The sequence below is a fragment of the Eubalaena glacialis genome, chromosome 5 (genome assembly GCF_028564815.1).
Source record: "Eubalaena glacialis isolate mEubGla1 chromosome 5, mEubGla1.1.hap2.+ XY, whole genome shotgun sequence".
Taxonomy (NCBI): Eukaryota; Metazoa; Chordata; class Mammalia; order Artiodactyla; family Balaenidae; genus Eubalaena; species Eubalaena glacialis.
The window spans coordinates 27522242-27541977 of NC_083720.1; the positions used below are offsets into that span (position 1 = coordinate 27522242).

General features: G+C 38.8%; 1 protein-coding gene across 2 annotated transcripts in view; it reads right to left on the minus strand.

The window, feature by feature from the left end:
• ANK2 (ankyrin 2) overlaps positions 1-19736 on the minus strand; it is a 248589-nt gene that overhangs the window by 104694 nt on the left and 124159 nt on the right. For both annotated transcript variants that reach the window (XM_061192043.1, XM_061192042.1), the window contains exons 16-19: positions 19363-19461; positions 15253-15450; positions 11012-11110; positions 10540-10638 (exon numbers count right to left, since the gene is read on the minus strand). In XM_061192043.1, coding sequence (XP_061048026.1) covers positions 10540-10638; positions 11012-11110; positions 15253-15450; positions 19363-19461 — 495 coding nt within the window. The remainder of the gene's footprint in view (positions 1-10539; positions 10639-11011; positions 11111-15252; positions 15451-19362; positions 19462-19736) is intronic.

Genomic DNA, 19736 nt, shown 5'->3' on the forward strand with positions numbered 1-19736 from the left:
ATATATGTCCATGCCACTCTCTCACTTCTTCCCAGCTTACCCTTCCCCCTCCCCGTGTCCTCAAGTCCATTCTCTACGTCTGCGTCTTTATTCCTGTCCTGCCCCTAGGTTCATCAGAACCACTTTTTTTTTAGATTCCATATATATGTGTTAGCATATGGTATTTGTTTTTCTCTTTCTGACTTACTTCACTCTGTATGACAGACTCTAGGTCCATCCACCTCACTACAAATAACTCAATTTCATTTCTTTTTATGGCTGAGTAATATCCCATTGTATATATGTGCCACATCTTCTTTATCCATTCATCTGTCGATGGACACTTAGGTTGCTTCCATCTCCTGGCTATTGTAAATAGTGCTTCAATGAACATTGTGGTACCTGTCTCTTTTTGAATTATGGTTTTCTCAGGGTATATGCCCAGTAGTGGGATTGCTGGGTCGTATGGTAGTTCTATTTTTAGTTTTTTAAGGAACCTCCATACTCTTCTGCATAGCGGCTCTATCAATTTACATTCCCACCAACAGTGCAAGAGGGTTCCCTTCTCTCCACACCCTCTCCAGCATTCATTGTTTGTAGGTGTTTTGATGATGGCCATTCTTACCGGTATGAGGTGATACCTCATTGTAGTTTTGATTTGCATTTCTCTAATGATTAGTGATGTTGAGCATCTTTTCATGTGTTTGTTGGCAATCTGTATATGTTCTTTAGAGAAATCTCTATTTAGGTCTTCTGCCCATTTTTGGATTGGGTTGTTTGTTTTTTTGATATTGAGCTGAATGAGCTGCTTGTATATTTTGGAGATTAACCCTTTGTCAGTTGCTTCATTTGCAAATATTTTCTCCCTTTCTGAGGGTTTTCTTTTTGTCTGGTTTATGGTTTCCTTTGCTGTTCAAAAGCTTTTAAGTTTCATTAGGTCCCATTTGTGTATTTTTGCTTTTATTTCCATTTCCCTAGAAGGTGGGTGAAAAAGGATCTTGCTGTGATTTATGTCATGGAGTGTTTAATCCATGACATTTAATCCATTTACATTTTTTTAAACATCTTTATTGGAGTATAATTGCTTTACAATAGTGTGTTAGTTTCTGCTTTATAACAAAGTGAATCAGTTATACATATACATATGTTCCCATATCTCTTCCCTCTTGCGTCCCCCTCCCTCCCACCCTCCCTATCCCACCCCTCTAGGTGGGCACAAAACACCTAGCTGATCTCCCTGTGCTATGCGGCCGCTTCCCACTAGCTATCTATTTTACGTTTGGTAGTGTATATATGTCCATGCCACTCTCTCACTTTGTCACAGCTTACCCTTCCCCCTCCCCATATTCTCAAGTCCATTCTCTAGTAGGTCTGTGTCTTTATTCCCATCTTGCCCCTAGGTTCTTCATGACCTTTTTTTTTTTTTCTTAGATTCCATATATATGTGTTAGCATACGGTATTTGTTTTTCTTTCTGACTTACTTCACTCTGTATGACAGACTCTAGGTCCATCCACCTCACTACAAATAACTCAATTTTGTTTCTTTTTATGGCTGAGTAATATTCCATTGTGTATATGTGCCACATCTTCTTTATCCATTCATCTGTTGATGGACACTTAGGTTGCTTCCATGTCCTGGCTATTGTAAATAGGGCTGCAATGAACATTTTGGTACACGACTCCTTTTGAATTATGGTTTTCTCAGGGTATATGCCCAGTAGTGGGATTGCTGGGTTGTATGGTAATTCTATTTTTAGTTTTTTAAGGAACCTCCATACTGTTCTCCATAGTGGCTGTATCAATTTACATTCCCACCAACAGTGCAAGAGGGTTCCCTTTTCTCCACACCCTCTCCAGCATTTATTGTTTCTAGATTTTTTGATGATGGCCATTCTGACCAGTGTGACATGATATCTCATTGTAGTTTTGATTTGCATTTCTCTAATGATTAATGATGTTGAGCATTCTTTCATGTGTTTGTTGGCAATCTGTATATCTTCTTTGGAGAAATGTCTATTTAGGTCTTCTGTCCATTTTTGGATTGGGTTGTTTGTTTTGTGATTGAGCTGCATGGGCTGCTTGTGAATTTTGGAGATTAATCCTTTTGTCAGTTGCTTCATTTGCAAATATTTTCTCCCATTCTGAGGGTTGTCTTTTGGTCTTGTTTATGGTTTCCTTTGCTGTGCAAAAGCTTTTAAGTTTCATTAGGTCCCATTTGTTTATTTTTGTTTTTATTTCCATTTCTCTAGGAGGTGGGTCAAAAAGGATCTTGCTGTGATTTATGTCATAGAGTGTTCTGCCTATGTTTTCCTCTAAGAGTTTGATAGTGTCTGACCTTATATTTAGGTCTTTAATCCATTTTGAGTTTATTTTTGTGTATGGTGTTAGGGAGTGTTCTAATTTCATACTTTTACATGTACCTGTCCAGTTTTCCCAGCACCACTTATTGAAGAGGCTGTCTTTAATCCCCTGTATATTCTTGCCTCCTTTATCAAAGATAAGGTGACCATATGTGCGTGGGTTTATCTCTGGGCTTTCTATCCTGTTCCATTGATCTATATTTCTGTTTTTGTGCCAGTACCATACTGTCTTGATTACTGTAGCTTTCTAGTATAGTCTGAAGTCAGGGAGCCTGATTCCTCCAGCTCCATTTTTTGTTCTCAAGATTGCTTTGGCTATTCGGGGTCTTTTGTATTTCCATACAAATTGTGAAATATTTTGTTCTAGTTCTGTGAAAAATGCCAGTGGTAGTTTGATAGGGATTGCATTGAATCTGTAGATTGCTTTGGGTAGTAGAGTCATTTTCACAATGTTGATTCTTCCAATCCAAGAACATGGTATATCTCTCCATCTATTTGTATCATCTTTAATTTCTTTCATCAGTGTCTTATAATTTTCTGCACACAGGTCTTTTGTCTCCTTAGGTAGGTTTATTCCTAGATATTTTATTGTTTTTGTGGCAATGGTAAATGGGAGTGTTTTCTTAATTTCACTTTCAGATTTTTCATCATTAATGTATAGGAATGCCAGAGATTTCTGTGCATTAATTTTGTATCCTGCTACTTTACCAAATTCATTGATTAGCTCTAGTAGTTTTCTGGTAGCATCTTTAGGATTCTCTATATATAGTATCATGTCACCTGCAAACAGTGACAGCTTTACTTCTTCTTTTCCGATTTGGATTCCTTTTATTTCTTTTTCTTCTCTGATTGCTGTGGCTAAAACTTCCAAAATTATGTTGAATAACAGTGGTGAGAATGGGCAACCTTGTCTTGTTCCTGATCTTAGTGGAAATGGTTTCAGTTTTTCACCATTGAGGACGACATTGGCTGTGGGTCATATATGGCCTTTATTATGTTGAGGAAAGTTCCCTCTATGCCTACTTTCTGCAGGGTTTTTATCATAAATGGGTGTTGAATTTTGTCGAAAGCTTTCTGTGTATCTATTGAGATGATCATATGGTTTTTCTCCTTCAATTTGTTAATATGGTGTATCACGTTGATTGATTTGCATATATTGAAGAATCCTTGCATTCCTGGAATAAACCCCACTTGATCATGGTGTATGATCCTTTTAATGTGCTGTTGGATTCTGTTTGCTAGTATTTTTTGAGGATTTTTGCATCTATGTTCATCAGTGATATTGCCCTGTAGTTTTCTTTCTTTGTGACATCTTTGTCTGGTTTTGGTATTAGGGTGATGGTGGCCTCATAGAATGAGTTTGGGAGTGTTCCTCCCTCTGCTATATTTTGGAAGAGTTTGAGAAGGATAGGTGTTAGCTCTTCTCTAAATGTTTGATAGAATTTACCTGTGAAGCCATCTGGTCCTGGGCTTTTGTTTTTTGGAAGATTTTTAATCACAGTTTCAATTTCAGTGCTTGTGATTGGTCTGTTCATATTTTCTATTTTCCTGGTTCAGTCTCGGCAGGTTGTGCATTTCTAAGAATTTGTCCATTTCTTCCAGGTTGTCCATTTTATTGGCATAGAGTTGCTTGTAGTAATCTCTCATGATCCTTTGTATTTCTGCAGTGTCAGTTGTTACTTCTCCTTTTTCATTTCTAATTCTATTGACGTGAGTCTTCTCCCTTTTTTTCTTGATGAGTCTGGCTAATGGTTTATCAACTTTGTTTATCTTCTCAAAGAACAAGCTTTTAGTTTTATTGATCTTTGCTATCATTTCCTTCATTTCTTTTTCATTTATTTCTGATCTTATCTTTATGATTTCTTTCCTTCTGCTAACTTTGGGGTTTTTTGGTTCTTCTTTCACTAATTGCTTTAGGTGCAAGGTTAGGTTATTTATTTGAGATGTTTCCTGTTTCTTAAGGTAGGATTCTATTGCTATAAACTTCCCTCTTAGAACTGCTTTTGCTGCATCCCATAGATTTTGGGTCATCGTGTTTTCATTATCATTTGTTTCTAGGTATTTTTTGATTTCCTCTTTAATTTCTTCAGTGATCTCTTGGTTATTAAGTAGTGTATTGTTTAGCCTCCCTGTGTTTGTATTTTTTACAGATCTTTTCCTATAATTGATATCTAGTCTCATAGCGTTGTGGTTGGAAAAGATACTTGATATGATTTCAATTTTCTTAAATTTACCAAGGCTTGATTTGTGACCCAAGATATGATCTATCCTGGAGAATATTCCATAAGCAATTGAGAAAAATGTGTATTCTGTTGTTTTTGGATGGAATGTCCTATAAATATCAATTAAGTCCATCTTGTTTAATGTATCATTTAAAGCTTGTGTTTCCTTATTTATTTTCATTTTGGATGATCTGTCCATTGGTGAAAGTGGGGTGTTAAAGTCCCCTACTATGATTGTGTTACTGTCGATTTCCCCTTTTATGGCTGTTAGTATTTACCTTATGTATTGAGGTGCTCCTATGTTGGGTGCATAAATATTTACAATTTTTATATCTTCTTCTTGGATTAATTGCTTGATCATTATGTAGTGTCCTTCTTTGTCTCTTGTAATAGTCTTTATTTTAAAGTCTATTTTGTCTGATATGAGAATTGCTACTCCAGCTTTCTTTTGATTTCCATTTGCATGGAATATCTTTTTCCATCCCCTCACTTTCAGTCTGTATGTGTCCCTAGGTCTGGAGTGGGTCTCTTGTAGACAGCATATATACAGGTCTTGTTTTTGTATCCATTCAGCCAGTCTGTGTCTTTTCGTGGGAGCATTTAATCCATTTACATTTAAGGTAATTATCGATATGTATGTTCCTATTCCCATTTTCTTAATTGTTTTGGGTTTGTTATTGTAGGTCTTTTCCTTCTCTTGTGTTTCCTGCCTAGAGAAGTTCCTTTAACATTTGTTGTAAAGCTGGTTTGGTGGTGCTGAACTCTCTTAGCTTTTGCTTGTGTGTAAAGGTTTTAATTTCTCCATCAAATCTGAATGAAATCCTTGCTGGGTAGAGTAATCTTGGTTGTAGGTTTTTTTCTCCTTCATCACTTTAAATATGTCCTGCCACTCCCTTCTGGCTTGCAGAGTTTCTGCTGAAAGATCAGCTGTTAACCTTATGGGGATTCCCTTGTGTGTTATTTGTTGTTTTTCCCTTGCTGCTTTTAATATATTTTCTTTGTATTTAATTTTTGATAGTTTGATTAATATGTGTCTTGGCGCGTTTTTCCTTGGATTTATCCTGTATGGGACTCTCTGTGCTTCCTGGACTTAATTAACTATTTCCTTTCCCATATTAGGGAAGTTTTCAACTATAATCTCTTCAAATATTTTCTCAGTCCCTTTCTTTTTCTCTTCTTCTTCTGGGACCCCTATAATTCGAATGTTGGTGCATTTAATGTTGTCCCAGAGGTCTCTGAGACTGTCCTCAGTTCTTTTCATTCTTTTTTCTTTATTCTGCTCTGCAGTAGTTATTTCCACTATTTTATCTTTCAGGTCACTTATCTGTTCTTCTGCCTCAGTTATTCTGCTATTGATCCCTTCTAGAGTATTTTTAATTTCATTTATTGTGTTGTTCATCATTGTTTGTTTGCTCTTTAGTTCTTCTAGGTCCTTGTTAAATGTTTCTTGCATTTTCTCTATTCTATTTCCAGGACTTTGGATCATCTTTACTATCATTATTCTGAACTCTTTTTCAGGTAGACTGCCTATTTCCTCTTCATTTGTTAGGTCTGGTGGGTTTTTACCTTGCTCCTTCATCTGCTGTGTGTTTTTCTGTCTTCTCATTTTGCTTATCTTACTGTGTTTGGGGTCTCCTTTACACAGGCTGCAGGTTTGTAGTTCCCGTTGTTTTTGGTGTCTGTCCCCAGCGGCTAAGGTTGGTTCAGTTGGTTGTGTAGGCTTCCTGGTGGAGGGGACTAGTGCCTGTGTTCTGGTGGATGAGGCTGGATCTTGTCTTTCTGGTGGGCAGGTCCACGTCTGGTGGTGTGTTTTGGGGTGTCTGTGGCCTTATTATGATTTTAGGCAGCCTCTCTGCTAATGGATGGGGTTGTGTTCCTCTCTTGCTAGTTGTTTGGCATAGGGTGTCCAGCACTGTAGCTTACTGGTCATTGAGTGAAGCTCGGTCTTGGTGTTGAGATGGATATCTCTGGGAGATTTTTGCCGTTTGATATTACGTGGAGCTGGGAGGTCTCTTGTGGACCAGTGTCCTGAAGTTGGCTCTCCCAACTTAGGGGCACAGCACTGACTCCTGGCTGGAGCACCAAGAGCCTTTCATCCACACGGCTCAGAATAAAAGGGAGAAAAAATAGAAAGAAAGAAAGAAAGAGGATAAAATAAAATAAAATAAAGATAAAATAAAATAAAGTTATTAAAATAAAAAATAAAAAATAATTATTATGAAAAAAAATTTTTTAAGTAAAAAAAAAAAGAATGGACGGACAGAATCCTAGGACAAATGGTGAAAGCAAAGCTATACAGACAAAATCTCACACCGAAGCATACACATACAAACTCACAAAAAGAGGAAAAGGGGAAAAAATAATATATCTTGCTCCCGAAGTCCACCTCCTCAATTTGGGATGATTCGTTGTCTATTCAGGTATTCCACAGATGCAGGGTATATCAAGTTGATTGTGGAGATTTAATCCGCTGCTTCTGAGGCTCCTGGGAGAGATTTCCCTTTCCCTTCTTTGTTCGCACAGCTCCCGGGGTTCAGCTTTGGATTTGGCCCTGTCTCTGCGTGTAGGTCACCTGAGCGCCCCTGTTCTTCGCTCAGATAGGACGGGGTTAAAGGAGCAGCTGATTCGGGGGCTCTCGCTCACTCAGGCCGGGGGAAGGGAGGGGTACGGATGTGGGGTGAGCCTGCGGCGGCAGAGGCCAGCGTGACGTTGCACCAGCCTGAGGTGCGCCGTGCGTTCTTCTGGGGAAGTTGTCCCTGGATCACGGGACCCTGGCAGTGGCGGGCTGCACAGGCTCCCAGGAGGGGAGGTGTAGATAGTGACCTGTGCTTGCACACAGGCTTCTTGGTGGCGGCAGCAGCAGCCTTAGTGTGTCATGCCCGTCTCTGGGGTCCGCGCTGATAGCCGCGGCTCGCGCCGTCTCTGGAGCTCCTTTAAGCGGCGCTCTTAATCCCCTCTCCTCGCGCACCAGGAAACAAAGAGGGAAGAAAAAGTCTCTTGCCTCTTTGGCAGCTCCACACTTTTTCCCGGACTCCCTCCTGGCTAGCCGTGTCGCACTAACCCCTTCAGGCTGTGTTCACGCAGCCAACCCCAGTCCTCTCCCTGGGATCCTACCCCTGAAGCCCGAGCCTCAGCTCCCAGCCCCCGCCCGTCCCGGCGGGTGAGCAGACAAGCCTCTGGGGCTGGTGAGTGCTGGTTGGCACCGATCCTCTGTGCGGGAATCTCTCTGCTTTGCCCTCCGCACCCCTGTTGCTGCACTTTCCTCCGCGGCTCCGAAGCTCCCCCCTCTGCCACCCACAGTCTCCCCCCGCGAAGGGGCTTCCTAGTGTGTGGACACCTTTCCTCCTTCACAGCTCCCTCCCACTGGTGCAGGTCCCGTCCCTATTCTTTTGTCTCTGTTTTTTCTTGTTTCTTTTGCCCTACCCAGGTACGTGGGGAGTTCCTTGCCTTTTGGGAGGTCTGAGGTCTTCTGCCAGCGTTCAGTAGGTGTTCTGTAGGAGTTGTTCCACATGTAGATGTATTTCTGATGTATCTGTGGGGAGGAAGGTGATCTCCGTGTCTTACTCTTCTGGCACCTTCTCCTCGAGCCCCAATCCATTTACATTTAAGGTAATTATCAATTTGTATGTTCTTATTACCATTTTCTTAATTGTTTTGGGTTTGTTATTGTAGATCTTTTCCTTCTCTTGTGTTTCCTGCCTAGAGAAGTTCCTTTAGCATTTGTTGTAAAGCTGGTTTGGTGGTGCTGAATTCTCTTAACTTTTGCTTGTCCATAAAGGTTTTAATTTCTCCGTTGAATCTAAATGAGATCCTTTTTGGGTAGATCAATATTGGTTGTAGGTTTTTCCCTTTCATCACTTTAAATATGTCCTGCCACTCCCTTCTGGCTTGCAGAGTTTCTGCTGAAAGATCAGCTGTTAACCTTATGGAGATTCCCTTGTGTGTTATTTGTTGTTTTTCCCTTGCTGCTTTTAATATGTTTTCTTTGTATTTAATTTTTGATAGTCTGATTAATATGTGTCTTGGCGTGTTTCTCCTTGGATTTATCCTGTATGGGACTCTCTGCACTTCCTGCACTTGATTGACTATTTCCTCTCCCATGTTAGGGAAGTTTTTGACTATAATGTCTTCAAATATTTTCTCAGACCCTTTCTTTTTCTCTTCTTCTTCTTGGACCCCTATAATTCGAATGTTGGTGCGTTTAATGTTGTCCCAGAGGTCTCTGAGACTGTCCTCAATTCTTTTCATTCTTTTTTCTTTATTCTGCTCTGCAGCAGTTATTGCCACTATTTTATCTTCCAGGTGACTTATCCGTTCTTCTGCCTCAGTTATTCTGCTATTGATCCCTTCTAGAGTATTTCTAATTTCATTTATTGTGTTGTTCATCGTTGCTTGTTTGCTCTTTAGTTCTTCTAGGTCCTTGTTAAACGTTTCTTGTATTTTCTCCATTCTATTTCCAAGATTTTGGAACATCTTTACTATCATTACTCTGAATTCTTTTTCAGGCAGACTGCCAATTTCCTCTTCATTTGTTTGGTCTGGTGGGTTTTTACCTTGCTTCTTCATCTGCTGCATATTTCTCTGTCTTCTCATTTTGTTTAACTTACTGTGTTTGGGGTCTCCTTTTCACAGGCTACCGGTTCGTAGTTCCCGTTATGTGTGGTGTCTGCCCCCAGTGGGTGAGGTTGGTTCAGTGGCTTGTGTAGGCTTCCTGGTGGAGCGGACTGGTGCCTGTTGTCTGGTGGTGGGGCTGGATCTTGTCCTTCTGGTGGGCAGGGCCGTGTCTGGTGGAACACCTGTATATCTTTTTTTCTTTTCCTTTGTGCTTGTCTAGTTTCACTTGAAGTGCACCCCGCTCTTCAGACCAGAGTTCCTAGTGTGAAACGGCTGTGCCCAACACCTCAGCTTGGCAGGCCGTGTGCCTGAGTGCTATGCTCCACACGGGCAGCTCTCTCTCTCTCTCTCTCTCTCTCTCTCTCTCTCACTCTCACTCTCTTTCTCTCTTTTTCTGTGTCAATTGTGTAGTCTGTCAGAGTCTTATCCCCCTGGGAAGCCTCACCAGCAGCTCTGCCCAGCCCTGGAGCCTTTTTATTCCCTTTGTGCTTATTCTAGTTTTATGTGCTCATAGGGTACCGCATGCAGAGGCCTGAACCCAGCGCTTCAGACCAGAGTTCCTCGTGGAAATCGGGACACCACAACACCTCAGCTCAAGATGGTGGCGGTTAATTAGTAACATCTTGAATGATGACTTTGAAAACTCCCGAATGTGCTCACACTAATTTACTTGAGCCTATTCACACAGCTGCAATTAGTGATTTCTGATACATAAACTTAAAAAAATGCAATTACAGACTTCTTTGGACCAAGAAAATTGGAGCTGCAGGTTATATTATGCATAGTAGCAGTAGTTATTTTACACATTTCTCTTCCTTGAAATAATTTGAATGTACCGAAGTGTGGTTTTATGTTCCCATCCTGCTTTGCAGGATAGGACCCTTCAGATGGCACTGGGAAGAACAGTCAGCTCTGCATTATCTCTGAAAACTTCCAAGCCAGGCCTTACACAGTATTGCCTCACTGAGCACAACCACGTGGTAATCCAAATGTGACAGAATTCATTAAAAATGAAAGGCACGCAGTCTGGGCTGCCTGTCTGTATCTCCTCACCAGAGACTGAGGGCTAGGGGAGGGCCACGGCCCTGAAACAATGTAAAGGAAATCGGCCAGAACATCAAGATATTCTAGCCAGCATCTATTGTATCCTGTAGTAAATTGTTAAATCGATGTCGCCTACATGGTTGTCAAAGGTTATTAGAATGAAAAGTCCCAAACAACTGTACAAAACTACATCGCTTATTCAAAATCACTTAAGAAGAACTAAAAAGAAAATATGTTTGTAACTATGGTGAGCTACTGAAGTGTCCATATGGCCGAACCATTTGCTTATAGAAAATAAAAATGAGTACATGTATTTTACCTTGGTTTTTGCATTGACATTTGCTCCCTGCTTCAGAAGAAAGTTGACCATTTTCACGTTTCCATAGTGACAGGCCACAATTAAAGGAGTGTAACCAAGCTATAAATAATAATAAACAAATAAATTACTACTCTAGTAGTTAATAATCAAGGGGAGAGGGGGGGCATGGAGGCAAGCAAGTACAGGAAGAAAAGTGCAAGTCATCGTGACTAGCTGAAGTAATGAGGGAGAGAGGGTAAACCTAAGTCTGCAAAGTTGGAATCTTTTTGTAAAGATTCCTAATATCTGTTATCCATTTGGACTTGCTTTCAGCAAAAATGGAGAACCATTATAGATTTGTGAGCAGGAGAGTCATAACTAATTCAGAATGGGCTTTGAGGAGGGGGAACTTGCACTTGTGGTGACCTGAATGGGGGCTACTGGGAATAATCCAAGTCAGAACCTGTCACAATATTACAGTGATTCGCTTTACCTTTGTGTGAGCATCCTGGTCAGCCCCATGCTTGGTGAGAATATCAGCAACATTCACTTTATCTTCCTGGGCTGCAAGGTGTAAGGATGTGAGTCCACTCTATAGAGAGAAGGGAAGCAAAGGGGTACAATTGAAGAAGAAAATACATTGTATCATCTATAATACTATGTCTTGAAAAATCCTGAAAAATTCATAGCCTCTCCCTAGAAACTGCATCTTCTGATATCTAAGACAAACCCTCCAAGTTAATATGACTTTCCATCTAAGACATACTCTCTAAGTTACTCAACACTTTCCTCAAATTACATTTTCTATACTGTGTACTTACATTATGATGTGAGCCTTTAAAATAACTAATGAGCTTCCAAACAACATTCATTTCAAACCCATCTGTGCCTCCTGTTGAATCAATTTATTTCCTTAAATAATGGACCAACCGGTTACTACTTCTACATTATAACCACAGCAATAATCTATATTTTCATCAATAAAACATCACATCAATGAAAAAAATGTCCAGAGTTACAGGAAATGAGTTCAGAATAATTTTCTCCAGCATCCAAAGATAGTATATTATTTTGGGGGTTCCTCTAAGTGCTAAATAGTGACCCCATCATTTATATATTGCCCCATAAATTTGGCCAGTTTTATGTAAATGTCCTGGCACATATACATCAAGTAATTATTTTAATTATTTGAACATGCAATTAAAGTACAGTTAAGAATTAATAAAAGATGAAAGAATAGAGAAAGGAGGAGGGAAAAGTGGTTTATTCAGTCAATGCCACAGTCTGGCGGCCTCACTACGTATGCAAGTATCTCCCGTCAAGCAAAATTGAAATTTAAAGAGTATCTTTAAAACCTAAATCATTTGTATGTTTAACAGGTGTTTTTTGAGTACCTTTCATATGCCAGGAAGTGTTCTAGGCACTCGAATATATCAGTGAATAAAAGCTTCTGCCCTTTTAGAGCTTATATTCCAGCTAACAGTATATTCATGCCGTATGTTTCCCTCCTGCTGTATTCTTCAAATACCTAGTATATTTATCCTCTTCCTGTACATCCTGCATCTGTATACTGAGGTATCTTACTTGTCCTCTGAGTTGGCACCCCCTCTCCCCCAATTCACATCCAATTAAAGCTGACCATCCCTCCTAACCATGGCTCTGCAGGCCTGCTTTACTTCTATAAGCTGACAAGTTCTCTGACCTTTAAAAAATCGGAGTGATATTTACAGAGAAAGAAAAAATTCTCCAACTGGAGAAAGGGCTTTATATTTAAGAGTCCAAGGCTTTTTGATTCTTAGAGTTCTGGCTGAGCTCAGCTTTTGTTTTTCATTTTTTTTTTTTTTGGCTGTGCTGTGCAGCTTGTGGGATCTTAGTTCCCCAACGAGGGATCGAACCCAGGCCCTTGGCAGTGAAAGCTCTGAGTCCTAACCATTGGACCACCAAGGAATTCTGGAGCTCAACTTTGAGTTTCATAAACCATGAGGATGAGTTGGAATATGCACCCTTTTGCATTAAAATGTTATCACTGCTAAACAAATAGTATACAGTCCTAAAGTATTAACAGTATGAATATTAGGACAAAACAGAAGATTATTCTTCATGTTGTTTTTCTCCATATTAAAATAGCAAACATAAAAATATTTCTCCTTTGAGATCATCGGTCTTTTAAAAATGTTATTGAAGTGATCATCAAATATCTCAAAGGCATCTTTAATGGCCTTTCAAATATGTGCTCTTTTCTACATTATTTTGCAGAATGGATTTCCTACAATATAAGATTGCAAACTAACAACCAGTATGAAAATCCTCTATAGTTTATTATGGTAAGCTTGCATACCTAAATCAAATTATGTAAACCTTCCTAATAAATTAAGAAAATAGAAGATGTTGAAGGAGTTCTTTTCAAAGAAAGTAATTTATTTCCTAAGATGTACCGGTGGACTCTACAGTCGGTTTTATTTTATTATTACATGGTGATTGGATAAGGAATGTAATATCATTTCTATACTACAGTTCTTACTGAGAAATAATCATTTAGAGAATATGAAATTACTGATTTTAGTTGGTCTTAAGTAGAAAAAGAATATATGTAATTTACAAAAACGGGAGAATTTATTATCAGCTTTGCTTATTACCTGAGATACTTTCATGGTTGCATTATCTTATAATTTATTTATTTCATATATAACTTATTTATTAATTATTATAATGTATAATTATAAATAATACCAACCAAAAGCCAGGGTTATATTTTTATATATTATATTGTTATTCAGATATATCTTAACATATTTACTAACATTTTACTCTAGTAGCAAATATCAGTCCATCATGCCTTTGTCTTTAAGACACCACCCAATGTTGAAATCATTGTTATAAAGATAACATAAATAGTTTGTGATTAAAATTGAATGTTTTTCTCCATTGCTGAGTGGAGAAAATATTCAAAAATACTCATTAAATATTTGCTGATTGACTGCTAAAATTCTCTCAAAGGAAGTAATATGTTTAGAAGAATACTATCAGGGAGAACATAGTGAACTGATTCCAGATATGTATCTACAATTTTTATGAATTAAAAATTACACCATCAGAAGCACTGTGTGATCAGTTTCATGAAATGTCTAGAATTTCCATTCTACTCAAAATTTTGCCTGATTTGTTTATGGATTTCTTGTGTTTATTTTTGAATGAAGATTTGTTTTTAATGGACAGTAAACACTTACATGACTCATTTGTATACTGATGTTAAATGAAATATTCTACTATTGGTTTCATGGTGAGACTATCCCCAGTGGGGTAAAAGACCACCTGAGAGGCATGATTTTAATGACCACAAGGAAATCCATGCCCCAGACTTTAATGACTGTCTGACACACTGAATTTCACCATAAGGCTTCATTATGTTCATTCTTGTTAAAATGCAAATATCTTTTGGAGGGCTAACCGTGTAATTAGTCTCACCATGCTTTAAAAAAGGATCTCAGAGGCCTTTTGATAGAGAAGAGAGAAGTGTGTAAGGGCAAGGGATGTACTGGAACATTTCTGAGTGATAAAGACACAGAATAGGGCTCTAGAGGCATTCAAGACAGCCTGTCTTTTTCACAGCTCTTTCTAAAGGACATAAGCTACACGACCCATTTACAAATGTTATTAAGACCAACTTACAACTGAGTCTCCAAAAGTACTAATTAATTCAACAGTGAGATGTGGAAAACATCTTATTTGTATATTTGTGGAAAATCCTAAGAAACTTAATTTTCACTAAACCCACACCACGTGTTACAAAAAAGTATTAGGAGATCTAACTGATGAGCTAACTTATAAATATAGGCTCCAATTTTTTGTTTCTCAGCAGCTGGCTCCAATGGAGTACATAGAAGTATATATAGATATAAATATATAGATATAGATACAGATATAGATAGATATAGATAAGATAGATAGGGGTATAGCTATATATGGAGAGAGACTGACATGTACTAGTAAAAATCTAAATATTTGAATATTTGAATAATATCTTTTTCTGGTATGTCCCTAACTATTACTCTATTATAGTTAATATGCTGTCCACAAAGGCCATTCTCTGGAGAGGTGCTTTATTAAAAACACTGATTATCTGACCACCTCCACAACAACCACCCAAGCTAGGCTGAACTGAAGTTGGCTCAGAAATCTTTATTTTACTGAGTTCCCTGCTCCCAACCAACAGGTGCCTCTGAAGCTCAGCCCAGCTGAAAATGACTTAGGTCATGGGCATAGACCAGCAGCTTAGAAGCAATTGCTTGGGCCAGAACCCAGATGAAACTGCCACCTCTCTCCCTCTCTGGAATTTGGAATTAGGACCAGCAGGTACTACGGCAATCTGGACTGACCGCTTGAATTGCAGTGATGCTAGCTATTGGGAGCTATAGGGTAGCCTCTTTGGTCACATACACAGAGACACACAGGAAGCAGATCCACAGAGAGAGGCAAATGAAACTGACTTGTAGGGAAAAGTCAAGGTGCAAACATGCAGCCCTACAGGCAGAGTCTGTGAGCCTCACTCCTTGCTTGCTTGTGATCTCCCAGTCCCTCATGAGGCTTGACTCCTTTGCTACCCTTGAATTCTATGAGATATTCCTGTTTCTCTTTAAAACCTGCCCCCTTTTTGTTCCAGATTATCTTAGATTGGTTTCTATTTACATTCATTCAGAAGACTCTTCACTAAAGCAAGAGGCAAAACTGGAATACCTTGGTTGACATGTGGATATTTGCTCCCTTATCCAGAAGCAAGGTGACCATATCTGTGTGCCCCTCTTGCGAGGCCAGATGGAGTGGAGTGACTCCTTGCTTTGTCACAATGTTCGTCTCTGCTCCATAGTTCAGGAGTGTGGAAGCTATCTGCATTTGATTCTTCTTGGCAGCAATATGTAAAGGAGTATAGCCATTCTAAAAAAGTAAAGATAAAACACATGTAATTTGTAAGCTTAGCAATTGCCGTGATATATGTCTGAAGGAAATAAGAATCTCTAATCAACAGAAAAGTTAAAAGTGCGTTTATAGTAAATCCAAATTCTTGCCCATCATAAGTTTCCATCCAACAACACCCAAATCTTTGCAACCCATGTCACAAGGCACCCCATTCTACTTACATGTAAGACAGATATAGACACAAATGCCCCAAAGCTTAAAATCTCCCCCTCATAATGCTGTTCCTGAAGAGCAATAAGCCAGATTCCTCTTCTATATGACCGTCCTTTAAATACCTGGTGATGGTTTTCATATCTCCCTTTAGTCTTCCCTTTTCCAGGCTAAATTTCCCATTCCTTCAACTATTCCTGACAGAAGCCCCATTTCTAGAGCTCTCTCCATTAAGGATGACCTGCTCTGGACTGATTCTAGTTTGTCGATATAGCTCTTGAATTGTGCTGCCTGGAACTGAATACCATATTTCAGACATGGTTTTAATAGAAGAGAATAAAATGGAATTATTTCTATGGTCTTGTTATAACATTCCTACCAATGTGCTTCTGGTTGGATTGTACTTTTTACTCACTCAACAACTATTTAGTAGGTACCTAGCATATGCTGGTGAGTGTGCTAGGTGTGGGGATATAGATGTGGACAAGACCTGATCCCTGTCTTTAAGTGGCTGCATTCTGGTGAAAAAGATATTAATAAAATAGGCTTCTATTATTCCTATTAGGTTAATTAATCAATTAATCCTATTAGGTGGTCAGTTAAAATCCTGGATCCCCCCTTCATCTCTACAAACTGCTCAAAAGTAGCAATAAGAGGCTACTAGTTTTATGTGGGAGTTTGTGGAGAGGACCAGAGGAACTCACACTTTGTTTACAACAGCCAAACTTTAAACCCCATACTTAGTTAAAAGAACAAACAAACAAAACCCTGGAACAAGTGTAAGTCTGGAACCTGTATTGTTTCCTTTCCTTTTCTTTATCAAGTCAGGTAGAATTTTCCATGAAAAATGCGTGATAGAAATGAAAAACAGTGGCTTTGCCACTGACTGTGGCATGCTGAAGGGAAAGACAGCATATTGATCAAGGGCTTCTTGTGAAACTCTAAGAAGAATTTTAGGTCATGGGATTTCCTGAAGTCTAACTGCAAAGGGTACCAAAAAAATAAAAAGGAGTTTTGAGAATTTAAATGCCCTTATGTGTTGTCATGAAACCTTGATCTTCAAAGTCCCTACATTATCTATCTACCCTGTCTTCCTTTCTCCAAGCCAAAATAAGCATCTTTCAGTTCAGATGAATGATATTGCCCTCTAAGCTGCTAAAGAAATTCAGCAGCTCTTCTTGGAAGTCCTTTCATAGGTCCCTGATGTTCCACGTCCTCTAGAACATTGCACTTGGACCGTGGGCTCTATTGAATAAAAGGGCACGTAGATTTTTGTGGAAGCTATAAGTTTAAACACTTTTTTGGCTACAGTGGGATTTCTTCAGCCCCAACTCCCCCTATTTCTGCAGCACAGGCTTTACCAAGGCTAAGCAAAGAATCAGTAAACCTACCAAGTTTAGGTAAAGTCAGAGACCTATGTGGAGGAAGACAGGGAGGTTTTAACATAACAACATAAGAGATCATCAGAGAGAGTGTCAAATTTTTAGTAATATAAGAGGTCTGAGTGTCCAGCAGATACTCAACCTGCAAGTCTGAAGAACCCTCCTAACTCCCTGTAGAGTCAAAGTTTTTGGAACCAAATAACAATAACAACAACAAAACCCAATGAAGACTAAGAAAAGATTCCGGATTTTGGTAGAAAGAAGCAAAGAGGTTCTAGGGTCCAAGGGACCACGTGTGTTGAGAGGTGGGGTGGGGAACTGTAGTGAACAGAGTGTCAAAAGTGGAGTTAGGGGTGGGGTCCAACCAACTGGCAGCCTCTCGGAGCAGCCCCCGAGCTACAGGACTCATGCTGATTGACAGGCGAGGTCAGATGAGTGGAAGACACTAGAGGAGCCTCCTGAACCCCCCCTACTGTGGACCCTGGAGTAGAGGATGCTCTCCCTAGTCTTCTGGACTTTGTTCACGTGTGCCAAAGAGTAAGGACCACACTCTATAGAGGCTGGAGATCAAGGGTACATTTGTCTCTTTAGAAGAACCATACACGTTATTTTATAAGTTAGGTATTCTCTCCCTGGTAGATTGAGAGCCCATTGTGGGAGGAGAACACGTGTTTTATAGTTTTACTACAATTCCTTCTTTATACATATGTGTTGTATTGGGTGTTGATAAAGTCATATCTTTGTTCAAAATGGTCAGCCTAGAAAGTTAATGAAAACAATACTGGCATGTTAAATGAGCAGATTTTTTTATTCCATTGGAATAGTCGCTCAGTCTTCATTCTTCCATTCAAATTTATTGAGAACCCACATAATACTGAATGAGACACCTCAGAGATATGCAAATATGACTATAACATGATTAATGTCCTCAAGTAGGTTATAATCTAGTAGGAAGAAAGACATAAAACAAATGCATGATTGATGAGATTACAGAGAAAGGGTTATAAAGAAATAAGAATGGTATGTGCAATAAAAAAATTTGTCCTGCTCTTTTGACAGTTTAAATATTTTATTATAAGCCGTATATTTGTAGCAATAAAATATGTATATGTGTGTATATATACATACATATATAGATCTATATATAGGTATGGGTACAAAGTTATACATATAATAGTTTATTATATATAATTTGTTTATATACAAAATATACTTTCACATAGAGTATTCCATTTTATTATATATGTATAATGTGTATAATTTAAATAGACATGTGAGTATATATGTACATAGTTATATAATAGAAGCGGAATAATTCTCCTCTACTGCTTTGGGATGTAGTAGACCTAGCGGTTAAGAGTGCTGCCTCTAAAGTCGGATTGTCTGAGGTCAAATCCTAGCTCTGTCAATTATTAGTCATGTGACTTTGGACGTACAAAGTAACCTATTTAAATCTCACTTCCTCATCTGTAAAATAGAAACCATTATAATACCAATCTCATGGGATTATTATGAGATTAAATGAGATATTGCATGTAAAATGCTAGGCACAGTGTTTGGCATGTAAGTGGTAATAGTTGTTGCTTTATTATGTCATCTAATATAGCATGAATATTTTCCCACCACAAGAAATATTTTTCTTTTTAAATAAACTATGACATCTTCTCAATATATGTTTACTGAATGAATAAATGAAAGATACAGTGATGACTTTATCTGTTATATGACATTCATGTATATTTTCAGTGTAATAAAGAGGCAGCTCAAATGGTGGGAAACACTCTGTCCAAAGGTTCAAGTCTTAGTTGGAGCTGTTTTATGAGTTGATGCTACACATACCCCCAAAATGCATTCCTAGCCTAGGAACTTGGAAGGATGTATGCTATAGTTAAGACGAATGAAGCATGTAAAAAACAAAGAGTCTTTCATATAGAGCACAGTGAAAAATTTGAAGTCATAAGGAATGAGTGAATAAAAGGGTAGGTGTATCACAACATTCTGTTTATACGAGAGAAGGGAAAACCTGAACTGCCTTTCTTACGTTTAATTTCTCAAAACTCATACTTGTGTGTGTCTAAAACACTGAGTGTTGGCAATCAGAGTCATCTTTACTGGTTCCTGGGCACGTCCCCTTAGTATTTGCTGACTTGTAAAAAATCTTAAAAGGCTTTGTGGAAGCAAACGGTCGGGGAAAAAAAAAAAAAGGACAGTACCAAAAGCTACTATTGCCAGGACTAGTTGCAGTTATATCAGCACCATGTGCTTAAAGAACAATTCCCATGTCCGGTCAGATTAGAGTTCCACCCTACAGTCTGTAAATCCTTTCTGTGGTCCTCACCTTGGCAGTGGCATGAGGGGAAGCACCCTTCTCCAGTAACAGCAGCGCCACCTTCTGGTTGTCATAATGAGCAGCAACATGGAGCGGGGTAAGGCCATTCTGTAATGGGTGTGTTGAAGTTTCAGTATTAATAAATTAGCATTAGCTGCCCTGAAGCCGCCAGGATGCGAGGAAACTGGTATCGATTAAGTCCATGTTAATTCATTAATATAGTCAATAGGAAAAAATAAAAATAAATACCTCATGATTTTCTTATTAGAAACGTAACTAAAACTGAAAATGATCCGTTGAGCTTTCAGTTAGCACAGGGCATCGTGATTCCACCATAATTAAAAGTCTAAAATGCCATGTAAGAATTATTACGTTAACATTGC